Raw genomic sequence first — 16,384 nt, 5'->3', positions numbered from 1 at the left:
AGGCGGTCGCGCACGAGGAAGCAGCAGCGGTTGGAGTACCTGACCAGCACGGTGGTGCAGATGAGGAACGAGAAGACGCGGATGGTCGCGCTGGCCGCCGGGGTGACCCAGCAGCGGTGGCTGCTGGAGTCAGAGAACAGCGCGCTCAGGGCGCAGGCGGTGGAGTTCGCCGAGAGGCTGCAGTCGCTGAGCTCGGTGCTCCGCCTGGTAGACGACGTCCGCGGGGCGGACATGGAGGACGTGTCGGAGATCCCGCCGCCTGTTCCTGGGCAGTCCCCTCGCCCGGGCGTGCCCATCTTGGTCTCGGCGGACGTGTTTGAGTGCTGCTGAGCTTACTTTGGATTGTCTTTATCGATCCTCTCTTCCATTTCTGAGTGCAGTTAGTACTCGAGATAGGTTTCGTTGATTTCACAAAGTTGACCTTGTTGACATATTCTCTCTCTTCAACCAACTTGAATCTAAAGACCATTAATATATATATATATATATATATCTGCACTAATGTCCAATAGAAAGTAGGAGTATATCTAAAAATAACAAATGTCAATATGCTGAATAAATAAGTATTAATGATAATAATTCTTGAAAGGGAAGTATGTGTCATTTAATTTACACCTAATCAATTTTGAGAATTTAATTTGATTGTCAAATGAATCATATCATGAGTCTAAATCCAAAGACTCATAACACAAGTTGGACATTAGACTGGTCAAATTCTATGGTCTTTCCCTATCAACTCTTAAACTATTTAGGATAAAAATTTAAACCTTTAATATGATATTTTGAGGCTCAGTCTTAGTGACTAATATGGAGTCTTTTTATTGAAGGATAAGTAATGAGGATAGGACTTGGACTTAGATTGCTACTACCAGTGAGCTGATGAGCTTTACATGTATTTAGAGAAAAGGGAATAGTTAGCAGACTCCCTAATAGATAGTCATACTCAATTCCTTGCAAACTTGAGTCAGCTTATGAGAATCACTAACAAAGATTAGGAAGAAATATTCTATAGAGTAGACATAATTCAGATTGATATATTTGCAAGTGGTGTATTCTGCAGTCACAATATTAAGAATTCCTATATTAAGCTCTATCTTGAAAAAGAAAAAAAAAAGACTGAAAGAAGGCTATAAAAGGGTTTATGCAGTCAGAAGGGCTTTTAGTTCATCAAATTCTGTGTAGAAAGAAAGTTCAAAATGCATGAGCATGCCATAAGAGTTGATAGGGACCTGTGCAGGCAGGATTGCAGTCAGAAGAGTAGGCTTTCAAAGCATGTTCCAAATGCATTTATGATGCACACAAGTTGATGAGGAGGATGTCTTGCAGTTAGCTGTGGCATTGTCTATTTCTTCCATGAATTGGAAATGTCTATGTTGAATTGTAAATGAAAATGAAAATTATAAGAAAAGGAACTATTCTTCTTGATTATTTAGGAAGCAATTTCGATCATTCTTTTTATCCATCACTATTTCTATTATTATCATTATTTTTATCCATCATCGAAAACAAAAAATTAATCCATTAATTTGATGAGTCTAAATAAATACTTAAAATTAAATTAATAATAATCAATCAATCAATTTAGCTATATAAATAATTTATTTTTTCATATCCAATATGAGATTAAATTAAAATGTTTAACTATCATGAGCAATAACCAAATGGTGATAGTACTAGATATCAGCTTATTTGGTTGATAAAGATGTTTGATTATAAATTCTCATATTCACCTCTTATCTTTTGTAAAGAAATCTTGATGCAATATATGTCATTATGAGATGTCACTATGTAAAGATGTTTAATTTACATAGTAAAGAAAATCTCAAAAAAAATTCTTGATGTAATTAATATATGTCATTATGAGCTGTAACCAAGTAATCGTAAATATTTGCAAGAGCAATATATGAAAGAGTAATTGAGCAAAAAAAATTAATAAGAAGACAATAACAATGACCAAAAGTTAAAATAAAAAAAATATAGGAGAGTTCGTTAAGACTTATCATTAGATTTTGATAGATCATCATGTATTAATCTACGATTCGATCGAGCGAAAATAAAAAATCCTAACCCATATGAAGAATGAAATTTGGGACAATGTTCTCATGAGTTCTGTCAAATATATCATGAACAATAAGATTGCATTCTTCATCTAATGGCAGTTAAATCTGATGTAAACTTGAGAAATGTGCATGTTAAAAGAACATTGACTCTTTTCATAGCTGCTGCAATTGACTCATGGTTGATGTGGAAATATGAATTGGAGAGTATAGGAAGTTAAACAAAGGAACTGGCATTCTCTCCTTGCAAGTGGGTGGACCACACTACCACCAACTTGCTTGCAAGCAAACAAAAAACCTCAAAGGATAAGGATAACCAAAGGAGAAATAAAATACAAGCAGATAAAAGTTGAAGAGAAGACAAAAGATGAAAAAGGCAATTTTTCTAAGAGAGATACACACGAGACATCTTGCACAAGTCAAATAAGACAAAATCAATGTTGGATATTGTCTCAAAGGTTTATCCAATCGTATTGACTTCATGTTCTTGACTTTTTCTCCATGAAAGTTTCATGGCTCTATTTGTCATTTATGTCGATTCTCTTGTGCGGTTTATACACTTCATAAGTTTCACCTAAATTATTTTTCTTCTCGGTTTGCATTGAGTTGATGATGACTTTCATACCTATTATTCTATAGGTTAGCCCTCCGTTGAGTTTAATCTTCACATTAGCTTTAAGTGTGCCTTCGTTTAGTGTTGCATAAGGTTGGTCTCTCACTTAATAATCTTACAATGTGCCCACCAATGTATTATCTTATGCGAGATCATATGATGACTCACCGTTGCTTGCTCATTCATTCTATACTCATTCTATTGAGCTTTATGGAGTTATCGTTTTGAGTTACCCCCTCAATATGTATGATTTGTTGTATACAATTCTTCATCTAGAGAATCGAGACTTATCATTCCTAGATATCCATCCGATTGAGGTAATTTTTCTCTTTACATCATTCACTCTGAAAGTTTCAAAGACTATCATTCTCTTGAACTATTTTGCTTTGATGAACAAACCGTATACTATTCTGTCATCACGAACGTACTTACTAGATTGCAACTTCGTCGATATAGCCCTTATTGTATCTCTCAAGACCTTATTGCAAACTTCAGTCTTTTATAGACATTTTCTTCTAACGTAGAAAAAAGTTTTCAAGTTCTATGATACTACATTTTAATCATCTTAGGATGACTATAGATAATCCATCATCTGTGTATAAACCTTTGTATGAGTATTGAATTCTTCGATATCTTAAAAAGATTATTTTAGAAAAAATATTAATTTAAATGATAAAATCTCTTACATTGAATTAGCTAGTTTGGTAAAAAAAAATAATGATTAATAATAAAATTCTGAGATTGAATTTTATCTTCATTGTCTATCTATTAAAAAAAAAGGTTAATCCACTACCTTAAAAAAGGTCTATCCATTGTGAATTAGCAAGTCACAATTTCTTTTGTTCTGCACAATGCATCAGCATCAGACTCCAAAATTAACTGTTGGAAACCCAAAGGTGGTAATTTGGAGTGAAGTGAAGTGTCAAACATGCTGAACCAGTAATGCCAAAAAGCTTCACCCACTTGTAATGGCAGCAGCAGTCTCAGAAGGCAATGGGAGGAGTTGTTCTTGATTAAAGAAAGAAAAGAAATGCCCCCCACACAAGCCACAGCCTACCGAGAGAGAGAGAGAGAGAGATAGAGATAGAGAGAGGGCATCATTGATCCATAAAAGGAGGCTTCTTTCAGCAGAACACCCATTCTCCACCGCCCGGGAATTCGAGGACAGGTGATGAACGCCCTCCTTCTCGCATCACTGCCTGCGTTGCTGCTGCTACTCCCACTGTGAGGCGAAAAGGAGCCGTCTTTGGTGCATGGAAACCCCGGCGGAAGAGCTGCTGAAGAAGATCAAGGAGCTGGAGGCCGGACATGCCCGCCTGAAGCAGGAGATGTCGAAGCTGATGCACGTGAACGAGGGCGGCGCACGCCGACCGAACCGCGGCCGGTCCCACTCGGTGTCGCCGCAGAGGACGGTGGCCTCGCCGCAGAGGAGGAACAGCGGAGGCTTCGAGGGCTCACGCTTCTTCCGGCACTCGTCGAGTCTGCAGCGGGAGAGCCCGGGGGCGAGCAGCTCTGCCGACGGCGCCGCTGGGATCGGGCTCTCGGAAAGGCAGTACCTGAACATTTTGCAGTCGATGGGGCAATCGGTCCATATATTCGATCTTGATGGCAGGATCATTTATTGGTCAGTTGCCTATGCTTGCTTTTCTCTCTTCTTTGATCATCGCCTTTCCCTTCTCTTATTTATCAAATGTTTTTGTTTTCTTTTTGGATCCTTAGGTAATGTGTTGTTGACAGTCTACTAATCTGGTCAGGTGTCTTATTATCTATGATGTTTTGACGATTTGCATGATAATATTCAAAACTTTGGCAATGGGTGTGATTTAATTCTGCTATCACCCTTTTCTGATAAAATTTATATAGATACTGATTCGGTGAATGCTCATATGGAACCTTGCAAGAAAATTGTTGGTCGGGAAAGGTCATCTTTATGGTCTGCTACTGTTTCAGATTTTGTAAGTGAAAGCAATTTATAGGCAGAACAAACTGAGAGCACCTCGACAAGCACTATAGTGCTTCAGCACATCGATTTAATGGGTTGGTCAGCAGGTGGCACTCACTATAAAAAGAAATAATTTAATTGTTATGTGATCAGGTATTCTCATTGACATTCTTCTTGAAAGCTTTGATATTGCAATCAGAGGAGAATGTCAAGACAAATATGCTTAGCCATCATCGATTTGTAAGGTTTGGGAACTAGAGAATTTTATGACTAAAATTTGGTCAATTATTGAAGAATACGCTGAATGGGCATAACCAATATTACTTGTTTACTATATTGTCTTTGCTTTCTAGCAAGTTCACATAGCTGAACTGCAAAGGAGATCTAGATGGAACTTGATCTTATGATTGCTTCTGGTTAGTTGGTGTATATAAAGCAAACCCTCGGTGGTTTGCATTTTCTGTGGTCATTTCTTATCCATTTAGGTGTCTTATTATGCGTTGGTGCTATATCTGTTTTTTTCATTCTTTATAATGAAAGGTGCCACATAATCCTCTCCATGTGATATTTGGAAAATTTTATCTTATGTTTATCTTATGCTTATAATATTGTGCTGGCAAGTGTTTTATTTTGGTCAACACACAAAGACTTGATCGTTCTGGCTTCTAAATGTTAAACTAGGTAGTTGTTCTAGTTTATTCACATGATTAACACAAAGACTCTTCAAGGATGATCTTTTTTGATGTTTAAGGAACCGATCAGCAGAAAATCTTTTTGGTTATGCTGCATCAGAAGCTCTTGGTCAGAATGCAATCGAGCTGCTTGTTGATGCCCGTAATTTCAACATTGCTGGTCACATAGTTCAATGTGTAACTACGGGGGAGAGCTGGACAGGAAAGTTTCCTGTGAAGAACAAGTCTGGGGAATGTTTCTTAGTTATTTCCACAAACACCCCCTTTTATGATGATGATGATGGTAGTTTGGCTGGCATCATTTGTGTCTCAAGTGATTCAAGGTCCTTTCAGGACTTGCCATCCTCTCCAACTTCTACCGAGTCACAAGCTTCTGTCGGCCACACTGCAAGTCGCCCAAGAAAAGGTTCTACAAGCAATGGTGGTTCTATTTCTCAACAGCCCATCCAAATTGTTATTGCATCCAAAATTACCAACCCGGTGAGTGTTACTTGTTGTAATTTCATGACCAGAAGAATGCAATAGAATCTCATGTCATAGAAGTTCTTGGGAGCATTCTTCATTTTAGATGAGTCTGGCATATATTGTTAATTTATTTTCTAGTTTATTCTTTCTTGATTTTTAGAATCACCAAAACAGGCTACTAAAGTTACAAACAAAGTTCGCTGTCGAATAAAGCCAGGTGAAAATAACCTGGAACGTGAAATTGGAAACAGAGATAGCCAGTCTTCTGATCATGATGCAATGTCATCAGACCATAAGGAGGATGGTGCTTCCAGTGGATCTAGCACATCTAGAGGTGAGGTGCCACCCTCTGCTTCTGGTAAGCCCTCTGCTGTAGTGGAGGAAATATCTCCTGGCAAAGCAACCAAAGTAAAGAATGATGAAGATGACGGAAAGACAAGCATCTTCAAGATCATAAGCAAGACCGAGGCATTATTTGCCAATAGGGGGATATTATCGCCCTGGAAAGGGCACAACCAGGATGGTAATGATGCAAAGAATCGCTTGGTCTGGCCATGGTTGCATGGTGATCAAGAAAATGACTACAGTTATCCAAAGTCATCCGAGTCTGGCACAAAAACAGAAAATCAAGCAACTGAAAACAACCGGACAGGAAATAATGAAGCTTCAGGCTCCTGGTCCTCTCTTAACATTAATAGCACAAGTAGCATTAGCAGCTGCGGGAGCACCAGCAGCACTGTTGTTCACAAAGTGGATATAGATACTGATTGCTTAGACTATGAGATCTTATGGGAAGATCTCACAATTGGAGAACAAATAGGTCAAGGTAGTCATCTTCTTTCTTGTGCAATAACAAGATGGCATTTGCTTCGGAAATCCCTCTAATGAGATCAGATGTCTTAATGCAATAATCACAAATTGGACCAATTATCTTCTTTTGCATGTGCATGTATGTCTATGCGATGATTGCCGAGGAACCTTTTTAACAAGTACCGACAACATTATTCTCCGCTTACTGCCTAATTGGATTGGTTACCTAATTGATCCAACCTATAGCACTGAAAAGGCAGAGGCTAATAATGTTATCACCTTTTTTTCTTGATTAAATGCCATTCTCTAACTTTGAATATCTTCTGTTCCTGCAGGTTCTTGTGGAACTGTATATCATGCTTTATGGTATGGCTCGGTAAGGTTCTCTCATTTCATATAATGTGACCCAAGAAAGGTGTTTTCAGCATAGCTTGCTTTTCATACATTATGTTTCCGTATTCCATGCCTACAAGTCTTGTAGTTGTGATCTATGGTGGAGAGACATAAATCTGACCTTGCAGGCTGATTTAAATAGATTTTTAAATGCATAAAATAAGCTGATGTTTTTCTTTTGACGTAGGTAGTATCTTCAGAATCTATGTAATATGAACTTTGTGATATATAATGCAAATGCATGCATATATATTTTGATATTCAATGAAAGAGTTGTTCATAGGAATAAAATTATTTTTCCTTGGATTGATGCTCAAATGAAGTAGTATGCTATAGTCGATTGTGATGTTCTGTGAAAAAAATAAAACTAATGTATCAGTTCATCTCCGGTAGTCATGAATTTTTCTTAATAAGTCAAAAGATTTTTCACTTGTTGGTTTTCTTTAAGCTGCCTATGAAATGATTATCTGAACATTTGATGTTCCTAATGCTGGATACTAATAGTTTCTTTTTGGCCATTAGCCAGATAATGGTGCAACATCTTAAATATCTAAATGTGCATGATATATTCTTGCAGTTTAGAATTGAATCTTGACTGGCCAGCAGGTTGCACAGAGATGAATGATCTGCTAGTACTTAGCTTAGGGCCATCTGCCTTGTCACATATTATTCCCCCACTCTAAAATAAGGAACCATTGAAAAGCATGGATGAAATTAGGCATGTTCTATCTTGTCTAATCTCATATGTGGACTTTCAATTTCATACCATAGATCTTTTTCTACATGAGCATGGACGTCTAATGGATCAATCTGATGTTCAAACTGCCTTGTCCCTATTGTTATGGAGTTAAACTTATGTACTTTTTCTTGTAGGATGTGGCAGTTAAAGTATTCTCAAAGCAGGAATATTCTGATGAGGTGATTCTTTCATTTAGACAAGAGGTAGTGATCTCTTATAGACTCATGTATATGGCATATTGAGATTTGAGAAGCTCCCAAACCTCTTCTCATGAATTTGTGGTTCACATTGATTATTTATTATTAATTTAGTAGTTCTATTATTATCTTTTAAATAATAGTATCATTGTTGTAGACTATGTTTACTTCAAGACTTTCAATCGCATCACTCCTCTATCTTTTCAGCTGTTGAAATTTTAGCTATCACATCTTCTAACAAGTTACAAGTGTTCGACTTCTTCATCAACTATCTTGTTTGAGAAATTTATTCAGAAGTTCATAAGATTAGAAATTACAGATCTTAGAAAAATGTCTCTCTCTTATATTTCTTTTTTTACTGTGCTTCTTCACCTTTTGAAGGTTTTCACTTCATGGTTCTGAGTCTTGACAGCATTGTCACTTCAACCGAGTCATATTAGCTAATACAAGTTAAAATAAGTATGCACTAGAAAGGTACTTGATCAATGATTTATAGTTGTCGTGACATGAGGTTTTAGAGCTTATCTGATCTTAATTCTCTTTATAATCTGCTACAATAACATGTGTAACCTTGTTGGCTTTCATAATCTCATGGGGCTTACGACCTGCCTAATTTCTATACTTTTATTGGCAAATTATCATGCTTGACAGCCCCATATGGCTTTTCATTAGCTATCCCAGACTTCTAAGATCTCAAAACTAATGTGTGCTGTTGAAGCTCCACAGAGATATGCATATGTATGTAATACTAGCTAAGCCAAATTTAATAATTTGCTAATCAAAGAATACTTGTGAATGCTTGTTTTTCCTGTTGGAGTTTATATTTTACCTTGCCATTGAATACTGATTTTCATATACTTGTTTTAAGTTCCACTGAATATCTGCCCATTATTTTATCATTATAAAGTTACAGTTTTTAAAGGTTTGATGTTTTTGTTTCTTTAAATTGATAGCTTGAAGATTATCTATGTTTTCTGTTGACATGGTAGAAAAGAGTCCCTCTTTTCCAGATTGTATTATTGATTTCTATTTATCGTCTGCTTTTACTATTCAGATGTCTTTGGCATGATGTCATCGAATTTCTTTTGAATGTTTCACATTGTATACAATCTAAACATTGCTTTGCTTTACAAGGTGTCATTGGTGAAGAGGCTACGACATCCAAACATACTACTTTTTATGGGTGCAGTTACTTCTCCCTGTCATCTTTGCATTGTGACAGAATTTCTTCCACGGTTGGGTCTTGACCTTTTCTTTTTGAATTAGAGTAAAACAATGTGAGCATTATTTTTGTGTGAATGCGTTTTTCCATAAACCCATCATGTAGTCTGGAAGTTAGCAGGGTATTTGCATCCTGTTAAGAACAACAATCTTCTGGGTTTGATATCCACAGAGACACTCTTGCATAAAAGGTAACCGGACAAGATGATGTTAGGACCTGGCTCAATAAAACACTAGCCTAATAATTTGGATTGGGAAGCCTTCAACCACATAAGCCAAAATATCAAGGTTACTGGTAGTATATACATCTATGTGTAACTAATAAGTAAACAGTAATCTTAGGTAAGGTTTTTAATCTCATATCGTATCGATGTACTGAGCTTTGTTCGATATGGCGTACTGAGCGGTATGCCTAAAATAGGCATAAAAATCTCCAAAAATACCTGAAAAAAAAAAAAACAAAGTTAAGATAGGGTTTTTAAGTTAGAAATAAATATACATTCAGTATAGTTTTAGCTAAACTAATATAAATTAGGTAAGAATAGTGTCACATATTTTTGAGGAGTAGCCTTGTGCAAGGTTCGCAATTTTGGATTGTCCTTCCATTAATATTGAATTGTCTACAGGAAAATTATTTAAATTGTTAGATTATTTTGCATACAACTTAAACTTTAAAATTTAAATGAATTAAGTAATCACATGTGTAGATATACATGATTCTACCACCGAAACAAACGATCGGCCTCCACGAGTGGTCGATCGGGGTCCTCGATTCTATGTATCTATATATCAATCCAATATGTTTGTCGGACCCAATCCTGAAATTGATCCCACGATAAAGTGTATTGATACATCATATATCATTGGCGCATCAATGTGGTGATGGTTGTAGGTTGATCATCGTGAATCACATGTGTTCGAGACAGCTCCTAAGGTATGTATTGGTGAATGTCATAATTTCTACTTTCGCTACTAATCTGCTGCTCCATATCATACTGTTACTCGGAGAAGTATGACCAACTATCATAATAGGTTTAATCATCTCATAAATCAATAAATCTAGAAAGAGAATACATATCTCTTGATTAAAAAGTTCTTCCTCTTAATCCTCCTAAATTAGCCTCCTAAATTTGAGTTAATCCATAAATAGTTGCTTTGTTAAGTTTAGGAGAGTGAAAATGTGATAATAAGAGAGAGTGAGAAAAAATTAGGTTGAAAGAGTTTAAGAGAGTGTGAGAGTGAAATGAACTGAAATAAGAGGGAGGAAGTGGTTTAAAAACTCTTAAGGAGGCACTATTACCATTCGGCCCGGTACAGCCCCGTAGCAGGAGGTCCACGTGTTGGTCTGCTAGCGGACTAGTACGTACTGCGCATACCGAGTGGTACGATACAGTATTGCAAACCCTGATCTTAGGTCAAAATCGTGAAAATCCAACTCTTAGAAGGTGTTAGCCTATATGCAGAGTCCCTAAAGTTATTTTCTTATCAATTGTCATGACCCAGCCTGATAGACCCACTGGGCCATTAATTTGGGTAGGATGAATCTTTGACCATATGGCTCGAATATTTAAGCTTAAATTATTAAAAAGATAGGAAATCTTATGCTTAAATTAGATTCAACATCTCCTAGTGAGGGATTAATTAGTGCATCTTATATAATTTCTCTTGGAACTGGTGGTATCAGGTGATAAGTCTATTGCTTAGTATCAATATCCCTTTTTTATTGTGACCAGTTGCTACTATATATATTTTTTTTCTTTGTTTGATTTATTGCCTGTATCAACATCTTTTATTTTTTGTGATAGGTGACGGCCATATGTTGACTTTTTTTCCTTTTTTCTTTATTTCTCTCCTCTCATGTGATTTTTTATCTGGTTCTTTCACTTTTCTCTCACGAACTCACCCTCTGCTCCCCCCTGTAGCATGGCTTCTTCCTCTTCCCCACAGCATTGCTACCTCCTCTTTCTCCTCCTATCCCCCTCTTCTTTCCCTCTCTCTCTCTCTCTTGTTCAGGCGATACTGGCCCATACTGAGTGTTGGTATGCCGATCAGAATGGATAACCTACCAGTCGGTCTGTGGATTGGTATCTGTAGCAAGGTCCGCAATACCGTACCATACCAGAGTTTCGACCTGGGCTCGGTACCGGTATGGTACGGTATACCGAGCGGTACACCCAGGTGTACCGCTCGGTATATTTAGGTGTGCCGAGCACTGCTACAGTGCTACAGTGTCGGACCGGTAACATATGGTCCGCGTACCGGAAGTCTACAGTATTGCTACACTGCTACAGTACTGTTACAGTATCGGACTGGTAACATATGGTCCGCGTACCGGAAGTCTGTCGGACCGGTACGTACCGCCTGTACCGGGCGGTACGGTCCGGTATTGCAGACCATGATCTGTAGCATATTTAGGTAATAAACCTTGACTAGAAATATGAATAACCTTAATGAACTTTAAGTTTCAAGTTAGCCAATATTATGAGGAATTCTTCAATTAATTTCTAGTCAAACGTGGAATGCAAAGAAGTACATTTTAGATTCTAAAATCATAAATCAAATCATCCAGAACATTTGGCACTTGGAATCCAAATAAGATCAATTTGTTAGTATTAAAGTATTTGGGAGGGATATTCTTGCACCACCTGAAATTAGTCAATCCACAGAAAATACCTCAATTGTAGCATCAAGCGATGCCTTTCCTGTTGATTTTCAATGGAATTCCACCATAAGTGCAGTGTGGGAAATCAATTAGTCTCTCAGTATGGCTTCACCTGATGAATGAGCCATAGGAAGGCACAAAGCTTGTGCCAATGCAGCATTTAGATACACACTCTTATGCTCGTAATTAGAGAAATCTCCATGGTTCTACCCTTAGATGCCAGGTTTCAGATGAACAACATCATCATGGCGCAAAGGTGCCACTTTTTGTTCCGCTTATGCACGAATTAAAATTTTGGCTGGCATAAGGTTCTTGCTGAGCCTTGCCAACGCAGGATATTTTATGTTATTGCCAGGTCAATTTTGGCTTGTTTTGTTTGGCAATGAGTTGTGTCAGCTGGATCATGCTGGCAACATATTGAAGCCCTCTATGGAGCTGATTTATAAAACTTTCATGGTGTGTGATAAATGTTGCTACCAAGGTTTTTAATTTCGAATGATACCACCCAGTCTGCCAGCAGATCGATACGCGGACCGCCCGCTACCGAGTGGTACCATTGATTAGGGCTGTTTCTGCCCCGTTATCACACAAAATCGGTCGGTGACAGTCGATTTCGACCGTCGCCGCCCGCTATGGGGTGGTATTAGCCGAAGAAGGAAAAAGAGGGAGAAGAAAAGGGAGAACCTAGAGATCCGGTGTCGCTCTCCCTTGACGATCCTGGTCCATGGCCGCCCTCCTTCGCCGGATGTCGTAGATGAGATGTCGCCTCCTTGTCTGAGGCGACGAGGCCTCGGTGTCGTCGGCGACTTCTCCTCATCTACGCGGGGACAAGAAGCCTCAGCGACGCCGCCGAGGCTTCGTAAGGAGAAGACAACGAGGCTGCTTCTCCCCACGTGGGGAGAAGAAACGAAGCGAAGTTGCCCTTTTTTCCTTTTTTTTTTAACTTTTTATTATATATATACATATATATATATATAGCATATATATATATATACATATACATACATATATACATATATATACATATATATATATATATATATATATATATATATATATATATATATATACCGAGCAGTAAGCTAGAGCGTACCACTCGATAAACTCGTACCATATCATACCGAGTTGAGCTCGATACTCCGATACGATACAAAATTGCAAACCTTGGTGGTACATCCAATACTTCTTTTTCCTTGACTTGAACTTTGCAATAATTGTATGATTATAGAAGATGATTACATTTTAATTTCCTTGAGCTGCACCTTTGGGATATAGCAAAAGGAAAAACTCTGTTGCTGGTGGAAAGTTGAAGTACAACACAACTCTATATCATGTGCTATAGGTGAAACTTGTAAATGCTCAACCATTTGTTTAAAGTTGCACTCAAAGTTACAAGTAAAACAATATAAATTTACTGTATAAGTGCATATAGAAAAATGTTCATCAATTTCATATATATGTCCCACTTATGGAATCCATTTTTTAGTTATATGGGAGTGTGATATACATTTTTGAGACTTTTAGATATCCATTCACTTTACATGGACATAACTTGAATGCAGTGGGAGTTTGTTCCATTTACTGCAAAAAAACACAGGGAGGATGGACTGGAGACGGCGGATTCACATGGCTCTAGACATTGTAAGTATAGTTCCTCAATCCAAAATGGACGCTTACTCTTTTTCATATCTGTTCAAATCTAGTAATTCACATACAACAACCCAAAGTGCACACATTCCTAGGGACATTAAAAGTGGTAGTATGTTGGTTCTACATGAATTGAAGTACGGAAAGGAATGTACTGTATAAGCACCAAATCAGATCCAGGAAACAGCGCATCATCCAAGTCCATATGGTTAACTATTTTCATTTTTTTGGGAATCATGTTACAAAAAAGAAGTATCTCGGTCAATGCTATTCATCTTGAATTGGACATCTGAGATAGTGTGGGAGTTTGGGAGCATAGGGCAAATGTTATGTAGGACTCTTTGGACTGAAGGTGGATAGTGGTTAGTAGAATATAGCAAAGTGGGCAAATTGCAGAGAGAGAATTGGTGCAAAGTTGATGATCTGCCAGACTGAAAAAGTAAGAGAAAGGCTTTAGGAGTGTTTTGGTGGAAAGCTTATACTGCAGGATTTTGGAGGCAGGAAATGTTGCTGACAAATTGATGGTGTCATTATGGGTGCTTTTTATTTTTTATTTTTTGCTATTGGGCTGTAGATGTTAATATCCTAAGGTGTTCCAGTGGTAGGTTGCACCAACAGCATTCACAGAGAAGGGAGGAGTTGGTTGGCAAGGATGAGTCTTAGCAATTGGTTCTTCCAAAAGTAGTAATTTTTTTAGGCAAGAGAAGATGTTTTATTGGTTTGTGTAGCTCAGAAGAGCTATAGGTTAGACGGAATTGAACTCAAGCTTTTTTTGTTAATTTGTATTACAGCTTTTGTGTATATGACCTTTGAAATGAATGAAATGCATCTTAGACCCTTAATGTTGTGATTGTTGCAGATGATTTTAGTTTATTGTGAAGTTCTTACTTTTTCGACAGGCAAGGGGGATAAATTATCTTCATCATAGCAGCCCTCCTATCATCCATCGTGATTTGAAATCATCGAATTTGTTGGTCGATAAGAATTGGACAGTCAAGGTTGCATTCTATTTATAAATATCAGTGGCCTATGCCAACCGAACAGAAACATTTTATCCTTTATTAATTTCTTTATGACTAGCAGGTTGGTGATTTTGGTCTTTCGCGTTTGAAGCACGAAACTTATTTGATTACCAAAACTGGGAAAGGAACGGTATTAACATTTTCTTATGTTCCCTTTTAACCCATAGCAGTCATTGATGGCTTCTTGAGTATTTGATTATTTGTGATACTAAGAATGTTATGTTTATATGGTTTCTTAGCCACAATGGATGGCACCGGAAGTTCTTCGAAATGAACCTTCAGATGAAAAGTACATGCAGATGTTAATTTTATTTTAGCACACGATTTACATTGTTATTTTACTTGCTGCTTCAAAAAGAATGAAACACTTCTTTTTGGTCTATGGAAAAATAGGTCGGATGTGTATAGCTATGGCGTAATACTGTGGGAACTTGTCACCGAGAAAATCCCTTGGGATAATCTCAATTCAATGCAGGTAATGCACCGCTTCAACTAAGTACAAGTTATTTTCAACTGTTGATGCTCTACAATGTTTTATGTTCCGAATGCTTGAAACTTTGGTATATCATTATGGAATATGACATTTCTAGCATTCTTAGCTACTTCTTAGTGGATGGCCGAAGCCCGATGCATTACGATGGCTTGACATTTCTAGCATAACCAATCAATGAGCTAGATCTCCATTTTCTCTGAGCCACCTTGCCATGAAGTTTTGTTAGTATCATCATTTGTCTATTATAAATTATTATTTAAACTCATGAGAGTCAGGGATTGCAGATTAACTTTTGACAAAAAATATGTTTGGTTATCCAGCTTTTCAAGTTTCCTGGTATGTTTGCATCTACTAAATTCACTGATAGTAGTTTCAATCATTCATATCACCTTCATTTATTTTGAAAGTGATCGTTGCTTGACAATTTTGCTGTTCTTAACAAGTTTGCCTCTGGTCTTGGACTGATTTCCTATTACCCTCCACAGATATCTCACATAATGATTTTTGTTTATCCAGGTCGTTGCAGCTGTAGGATTCATGAACCAAAGGTTGCATCTCCCAAAGGATTTGGATCCACAGTGGGTCTCGATAATTGAGAGTTGTTGGCACAGGTTGTTTCATCACCCATAAATAGTTTAAAACAGTTCCTGCCCTTATTTTCTTAATCATCCCTGGTTGATTCTATATTTTTTTCGTACAGTGAACCAAAATGTCGACCAACGTTCCAAGAACTTATAGAAAGGTTTAAAGATTTGCAGAGACAACATGCCATCCAGTCTCACCTGCAGCGTGCCACACCGAGTGAAACCACACAAACCACCGCAAAAATGAGCTCTCAGGAGAGTAATGATTTTGACTAGATCATGATCTATATTTCCATACCAACCTGAGATGGGGAATCAAGCTGCTTTTGTCTCTTTAGGAGTGCATTCTAAGAATTTAGGAATTGGTTTTAGATCCTCCAACAAGAATGTAGCTTCAGCTACATGTTATTCTGCTTAAGCCATGCAAGCATTGTGAGTTCAGAAATATTTGCGGTGGCCATCTGAGATTCTTCTGTGTGAAAGAAAATGGATATCGATAAGGAGGGTGTCGGGTTTGCTATAATTCAGGAAAATTTAGGGCCTTGAATATGTACAGTAAATGACAGGAGGATAGCTAATGGGGGGTTAAGCCTTGAGCTTCGTCTACTGAGGAGTGTTTTCCTTGTGCCACTGGCAGCATATATCTATCAGCTCTAAATAGAGGAGAGACTGCATTGAACCTTTCCAAGATTTTGTACTATGAAGAGAAAGGCTCCACTTTGTAACTGCTATGTTCTTTTCAAAATAAAAGAGAACAAAATCTCTCTCTCTCTCTCTCTCTCTCTCTCTCTCTCTCTCTCTCTCTATATATATGTATATATATATATATATGTATATATATATATGT

General features: G+C 37.5%; 1 protein-coding gene across 1 annotated transcript; it reads left to right on the top strand.

Annotated features, from left to right (window-relative positions):
* Positions 1 to 3,637: 3,637 nt before the first annotated feature.
* On the top strand, positions 3,638 to 16,313 carry LOC135653290 (probable serine/threonine-protein kinase SIS8). The gene is made up of 13 exons (XM_065175111.1): positions 3,638 to 4,294; positions 5,364 to 5,784; positions 5,944 to 6,595; positions 6,915 to 6,955; positions 7,846 to 7,914; positions 9,043 to 9,143; positions 13,354 to 13,432; positions 14,338 to 14,436; positions 14,522 to 14,590; positions 14,700 to 14,749; positions 14,854 to 14,935; positions 15,470 to 15,564; positions 15,654 to 16,313. The coding sequence occupies exons 1-13, from the start codon at positions 3,924 to 3,926 to the stop codon at positions 15,811 to 15,813; spliced, it is 2,289 nt and encodes a 762-aa protein (XP_065031183.1). The 5' UTR covers positions 3,638 to 3,923; the 3' UTR covers positions 15,814 to 16,313.
* The last annotated feature ends 71 nt before the right edge of the window (positions 16,314 to 16,384 follow it).

The sequence above is a fragment of the Musa acuminata genome, chromosome BXJ3-11 (genome assembly GCF_036884655.1).
Source record: "Musa acuminata AAA Group cultivar baxijiao chromosome BXJ3-11, Cavendish_Baxijiao_AAA, whole genome shotgun sequence".
Classification (NCBI taxonomy): Eukaryota; Viridiplantae; Streptophyta; class Magnoliopsida; order Zingiberales; family Musaceae; genus Musa; species Musa acuminata.
The sequence above is the reverse complement of the archived record's forward strand: the minus strand, read 5'-3'. Positions and strand labels throughout refer to the sequence as shown.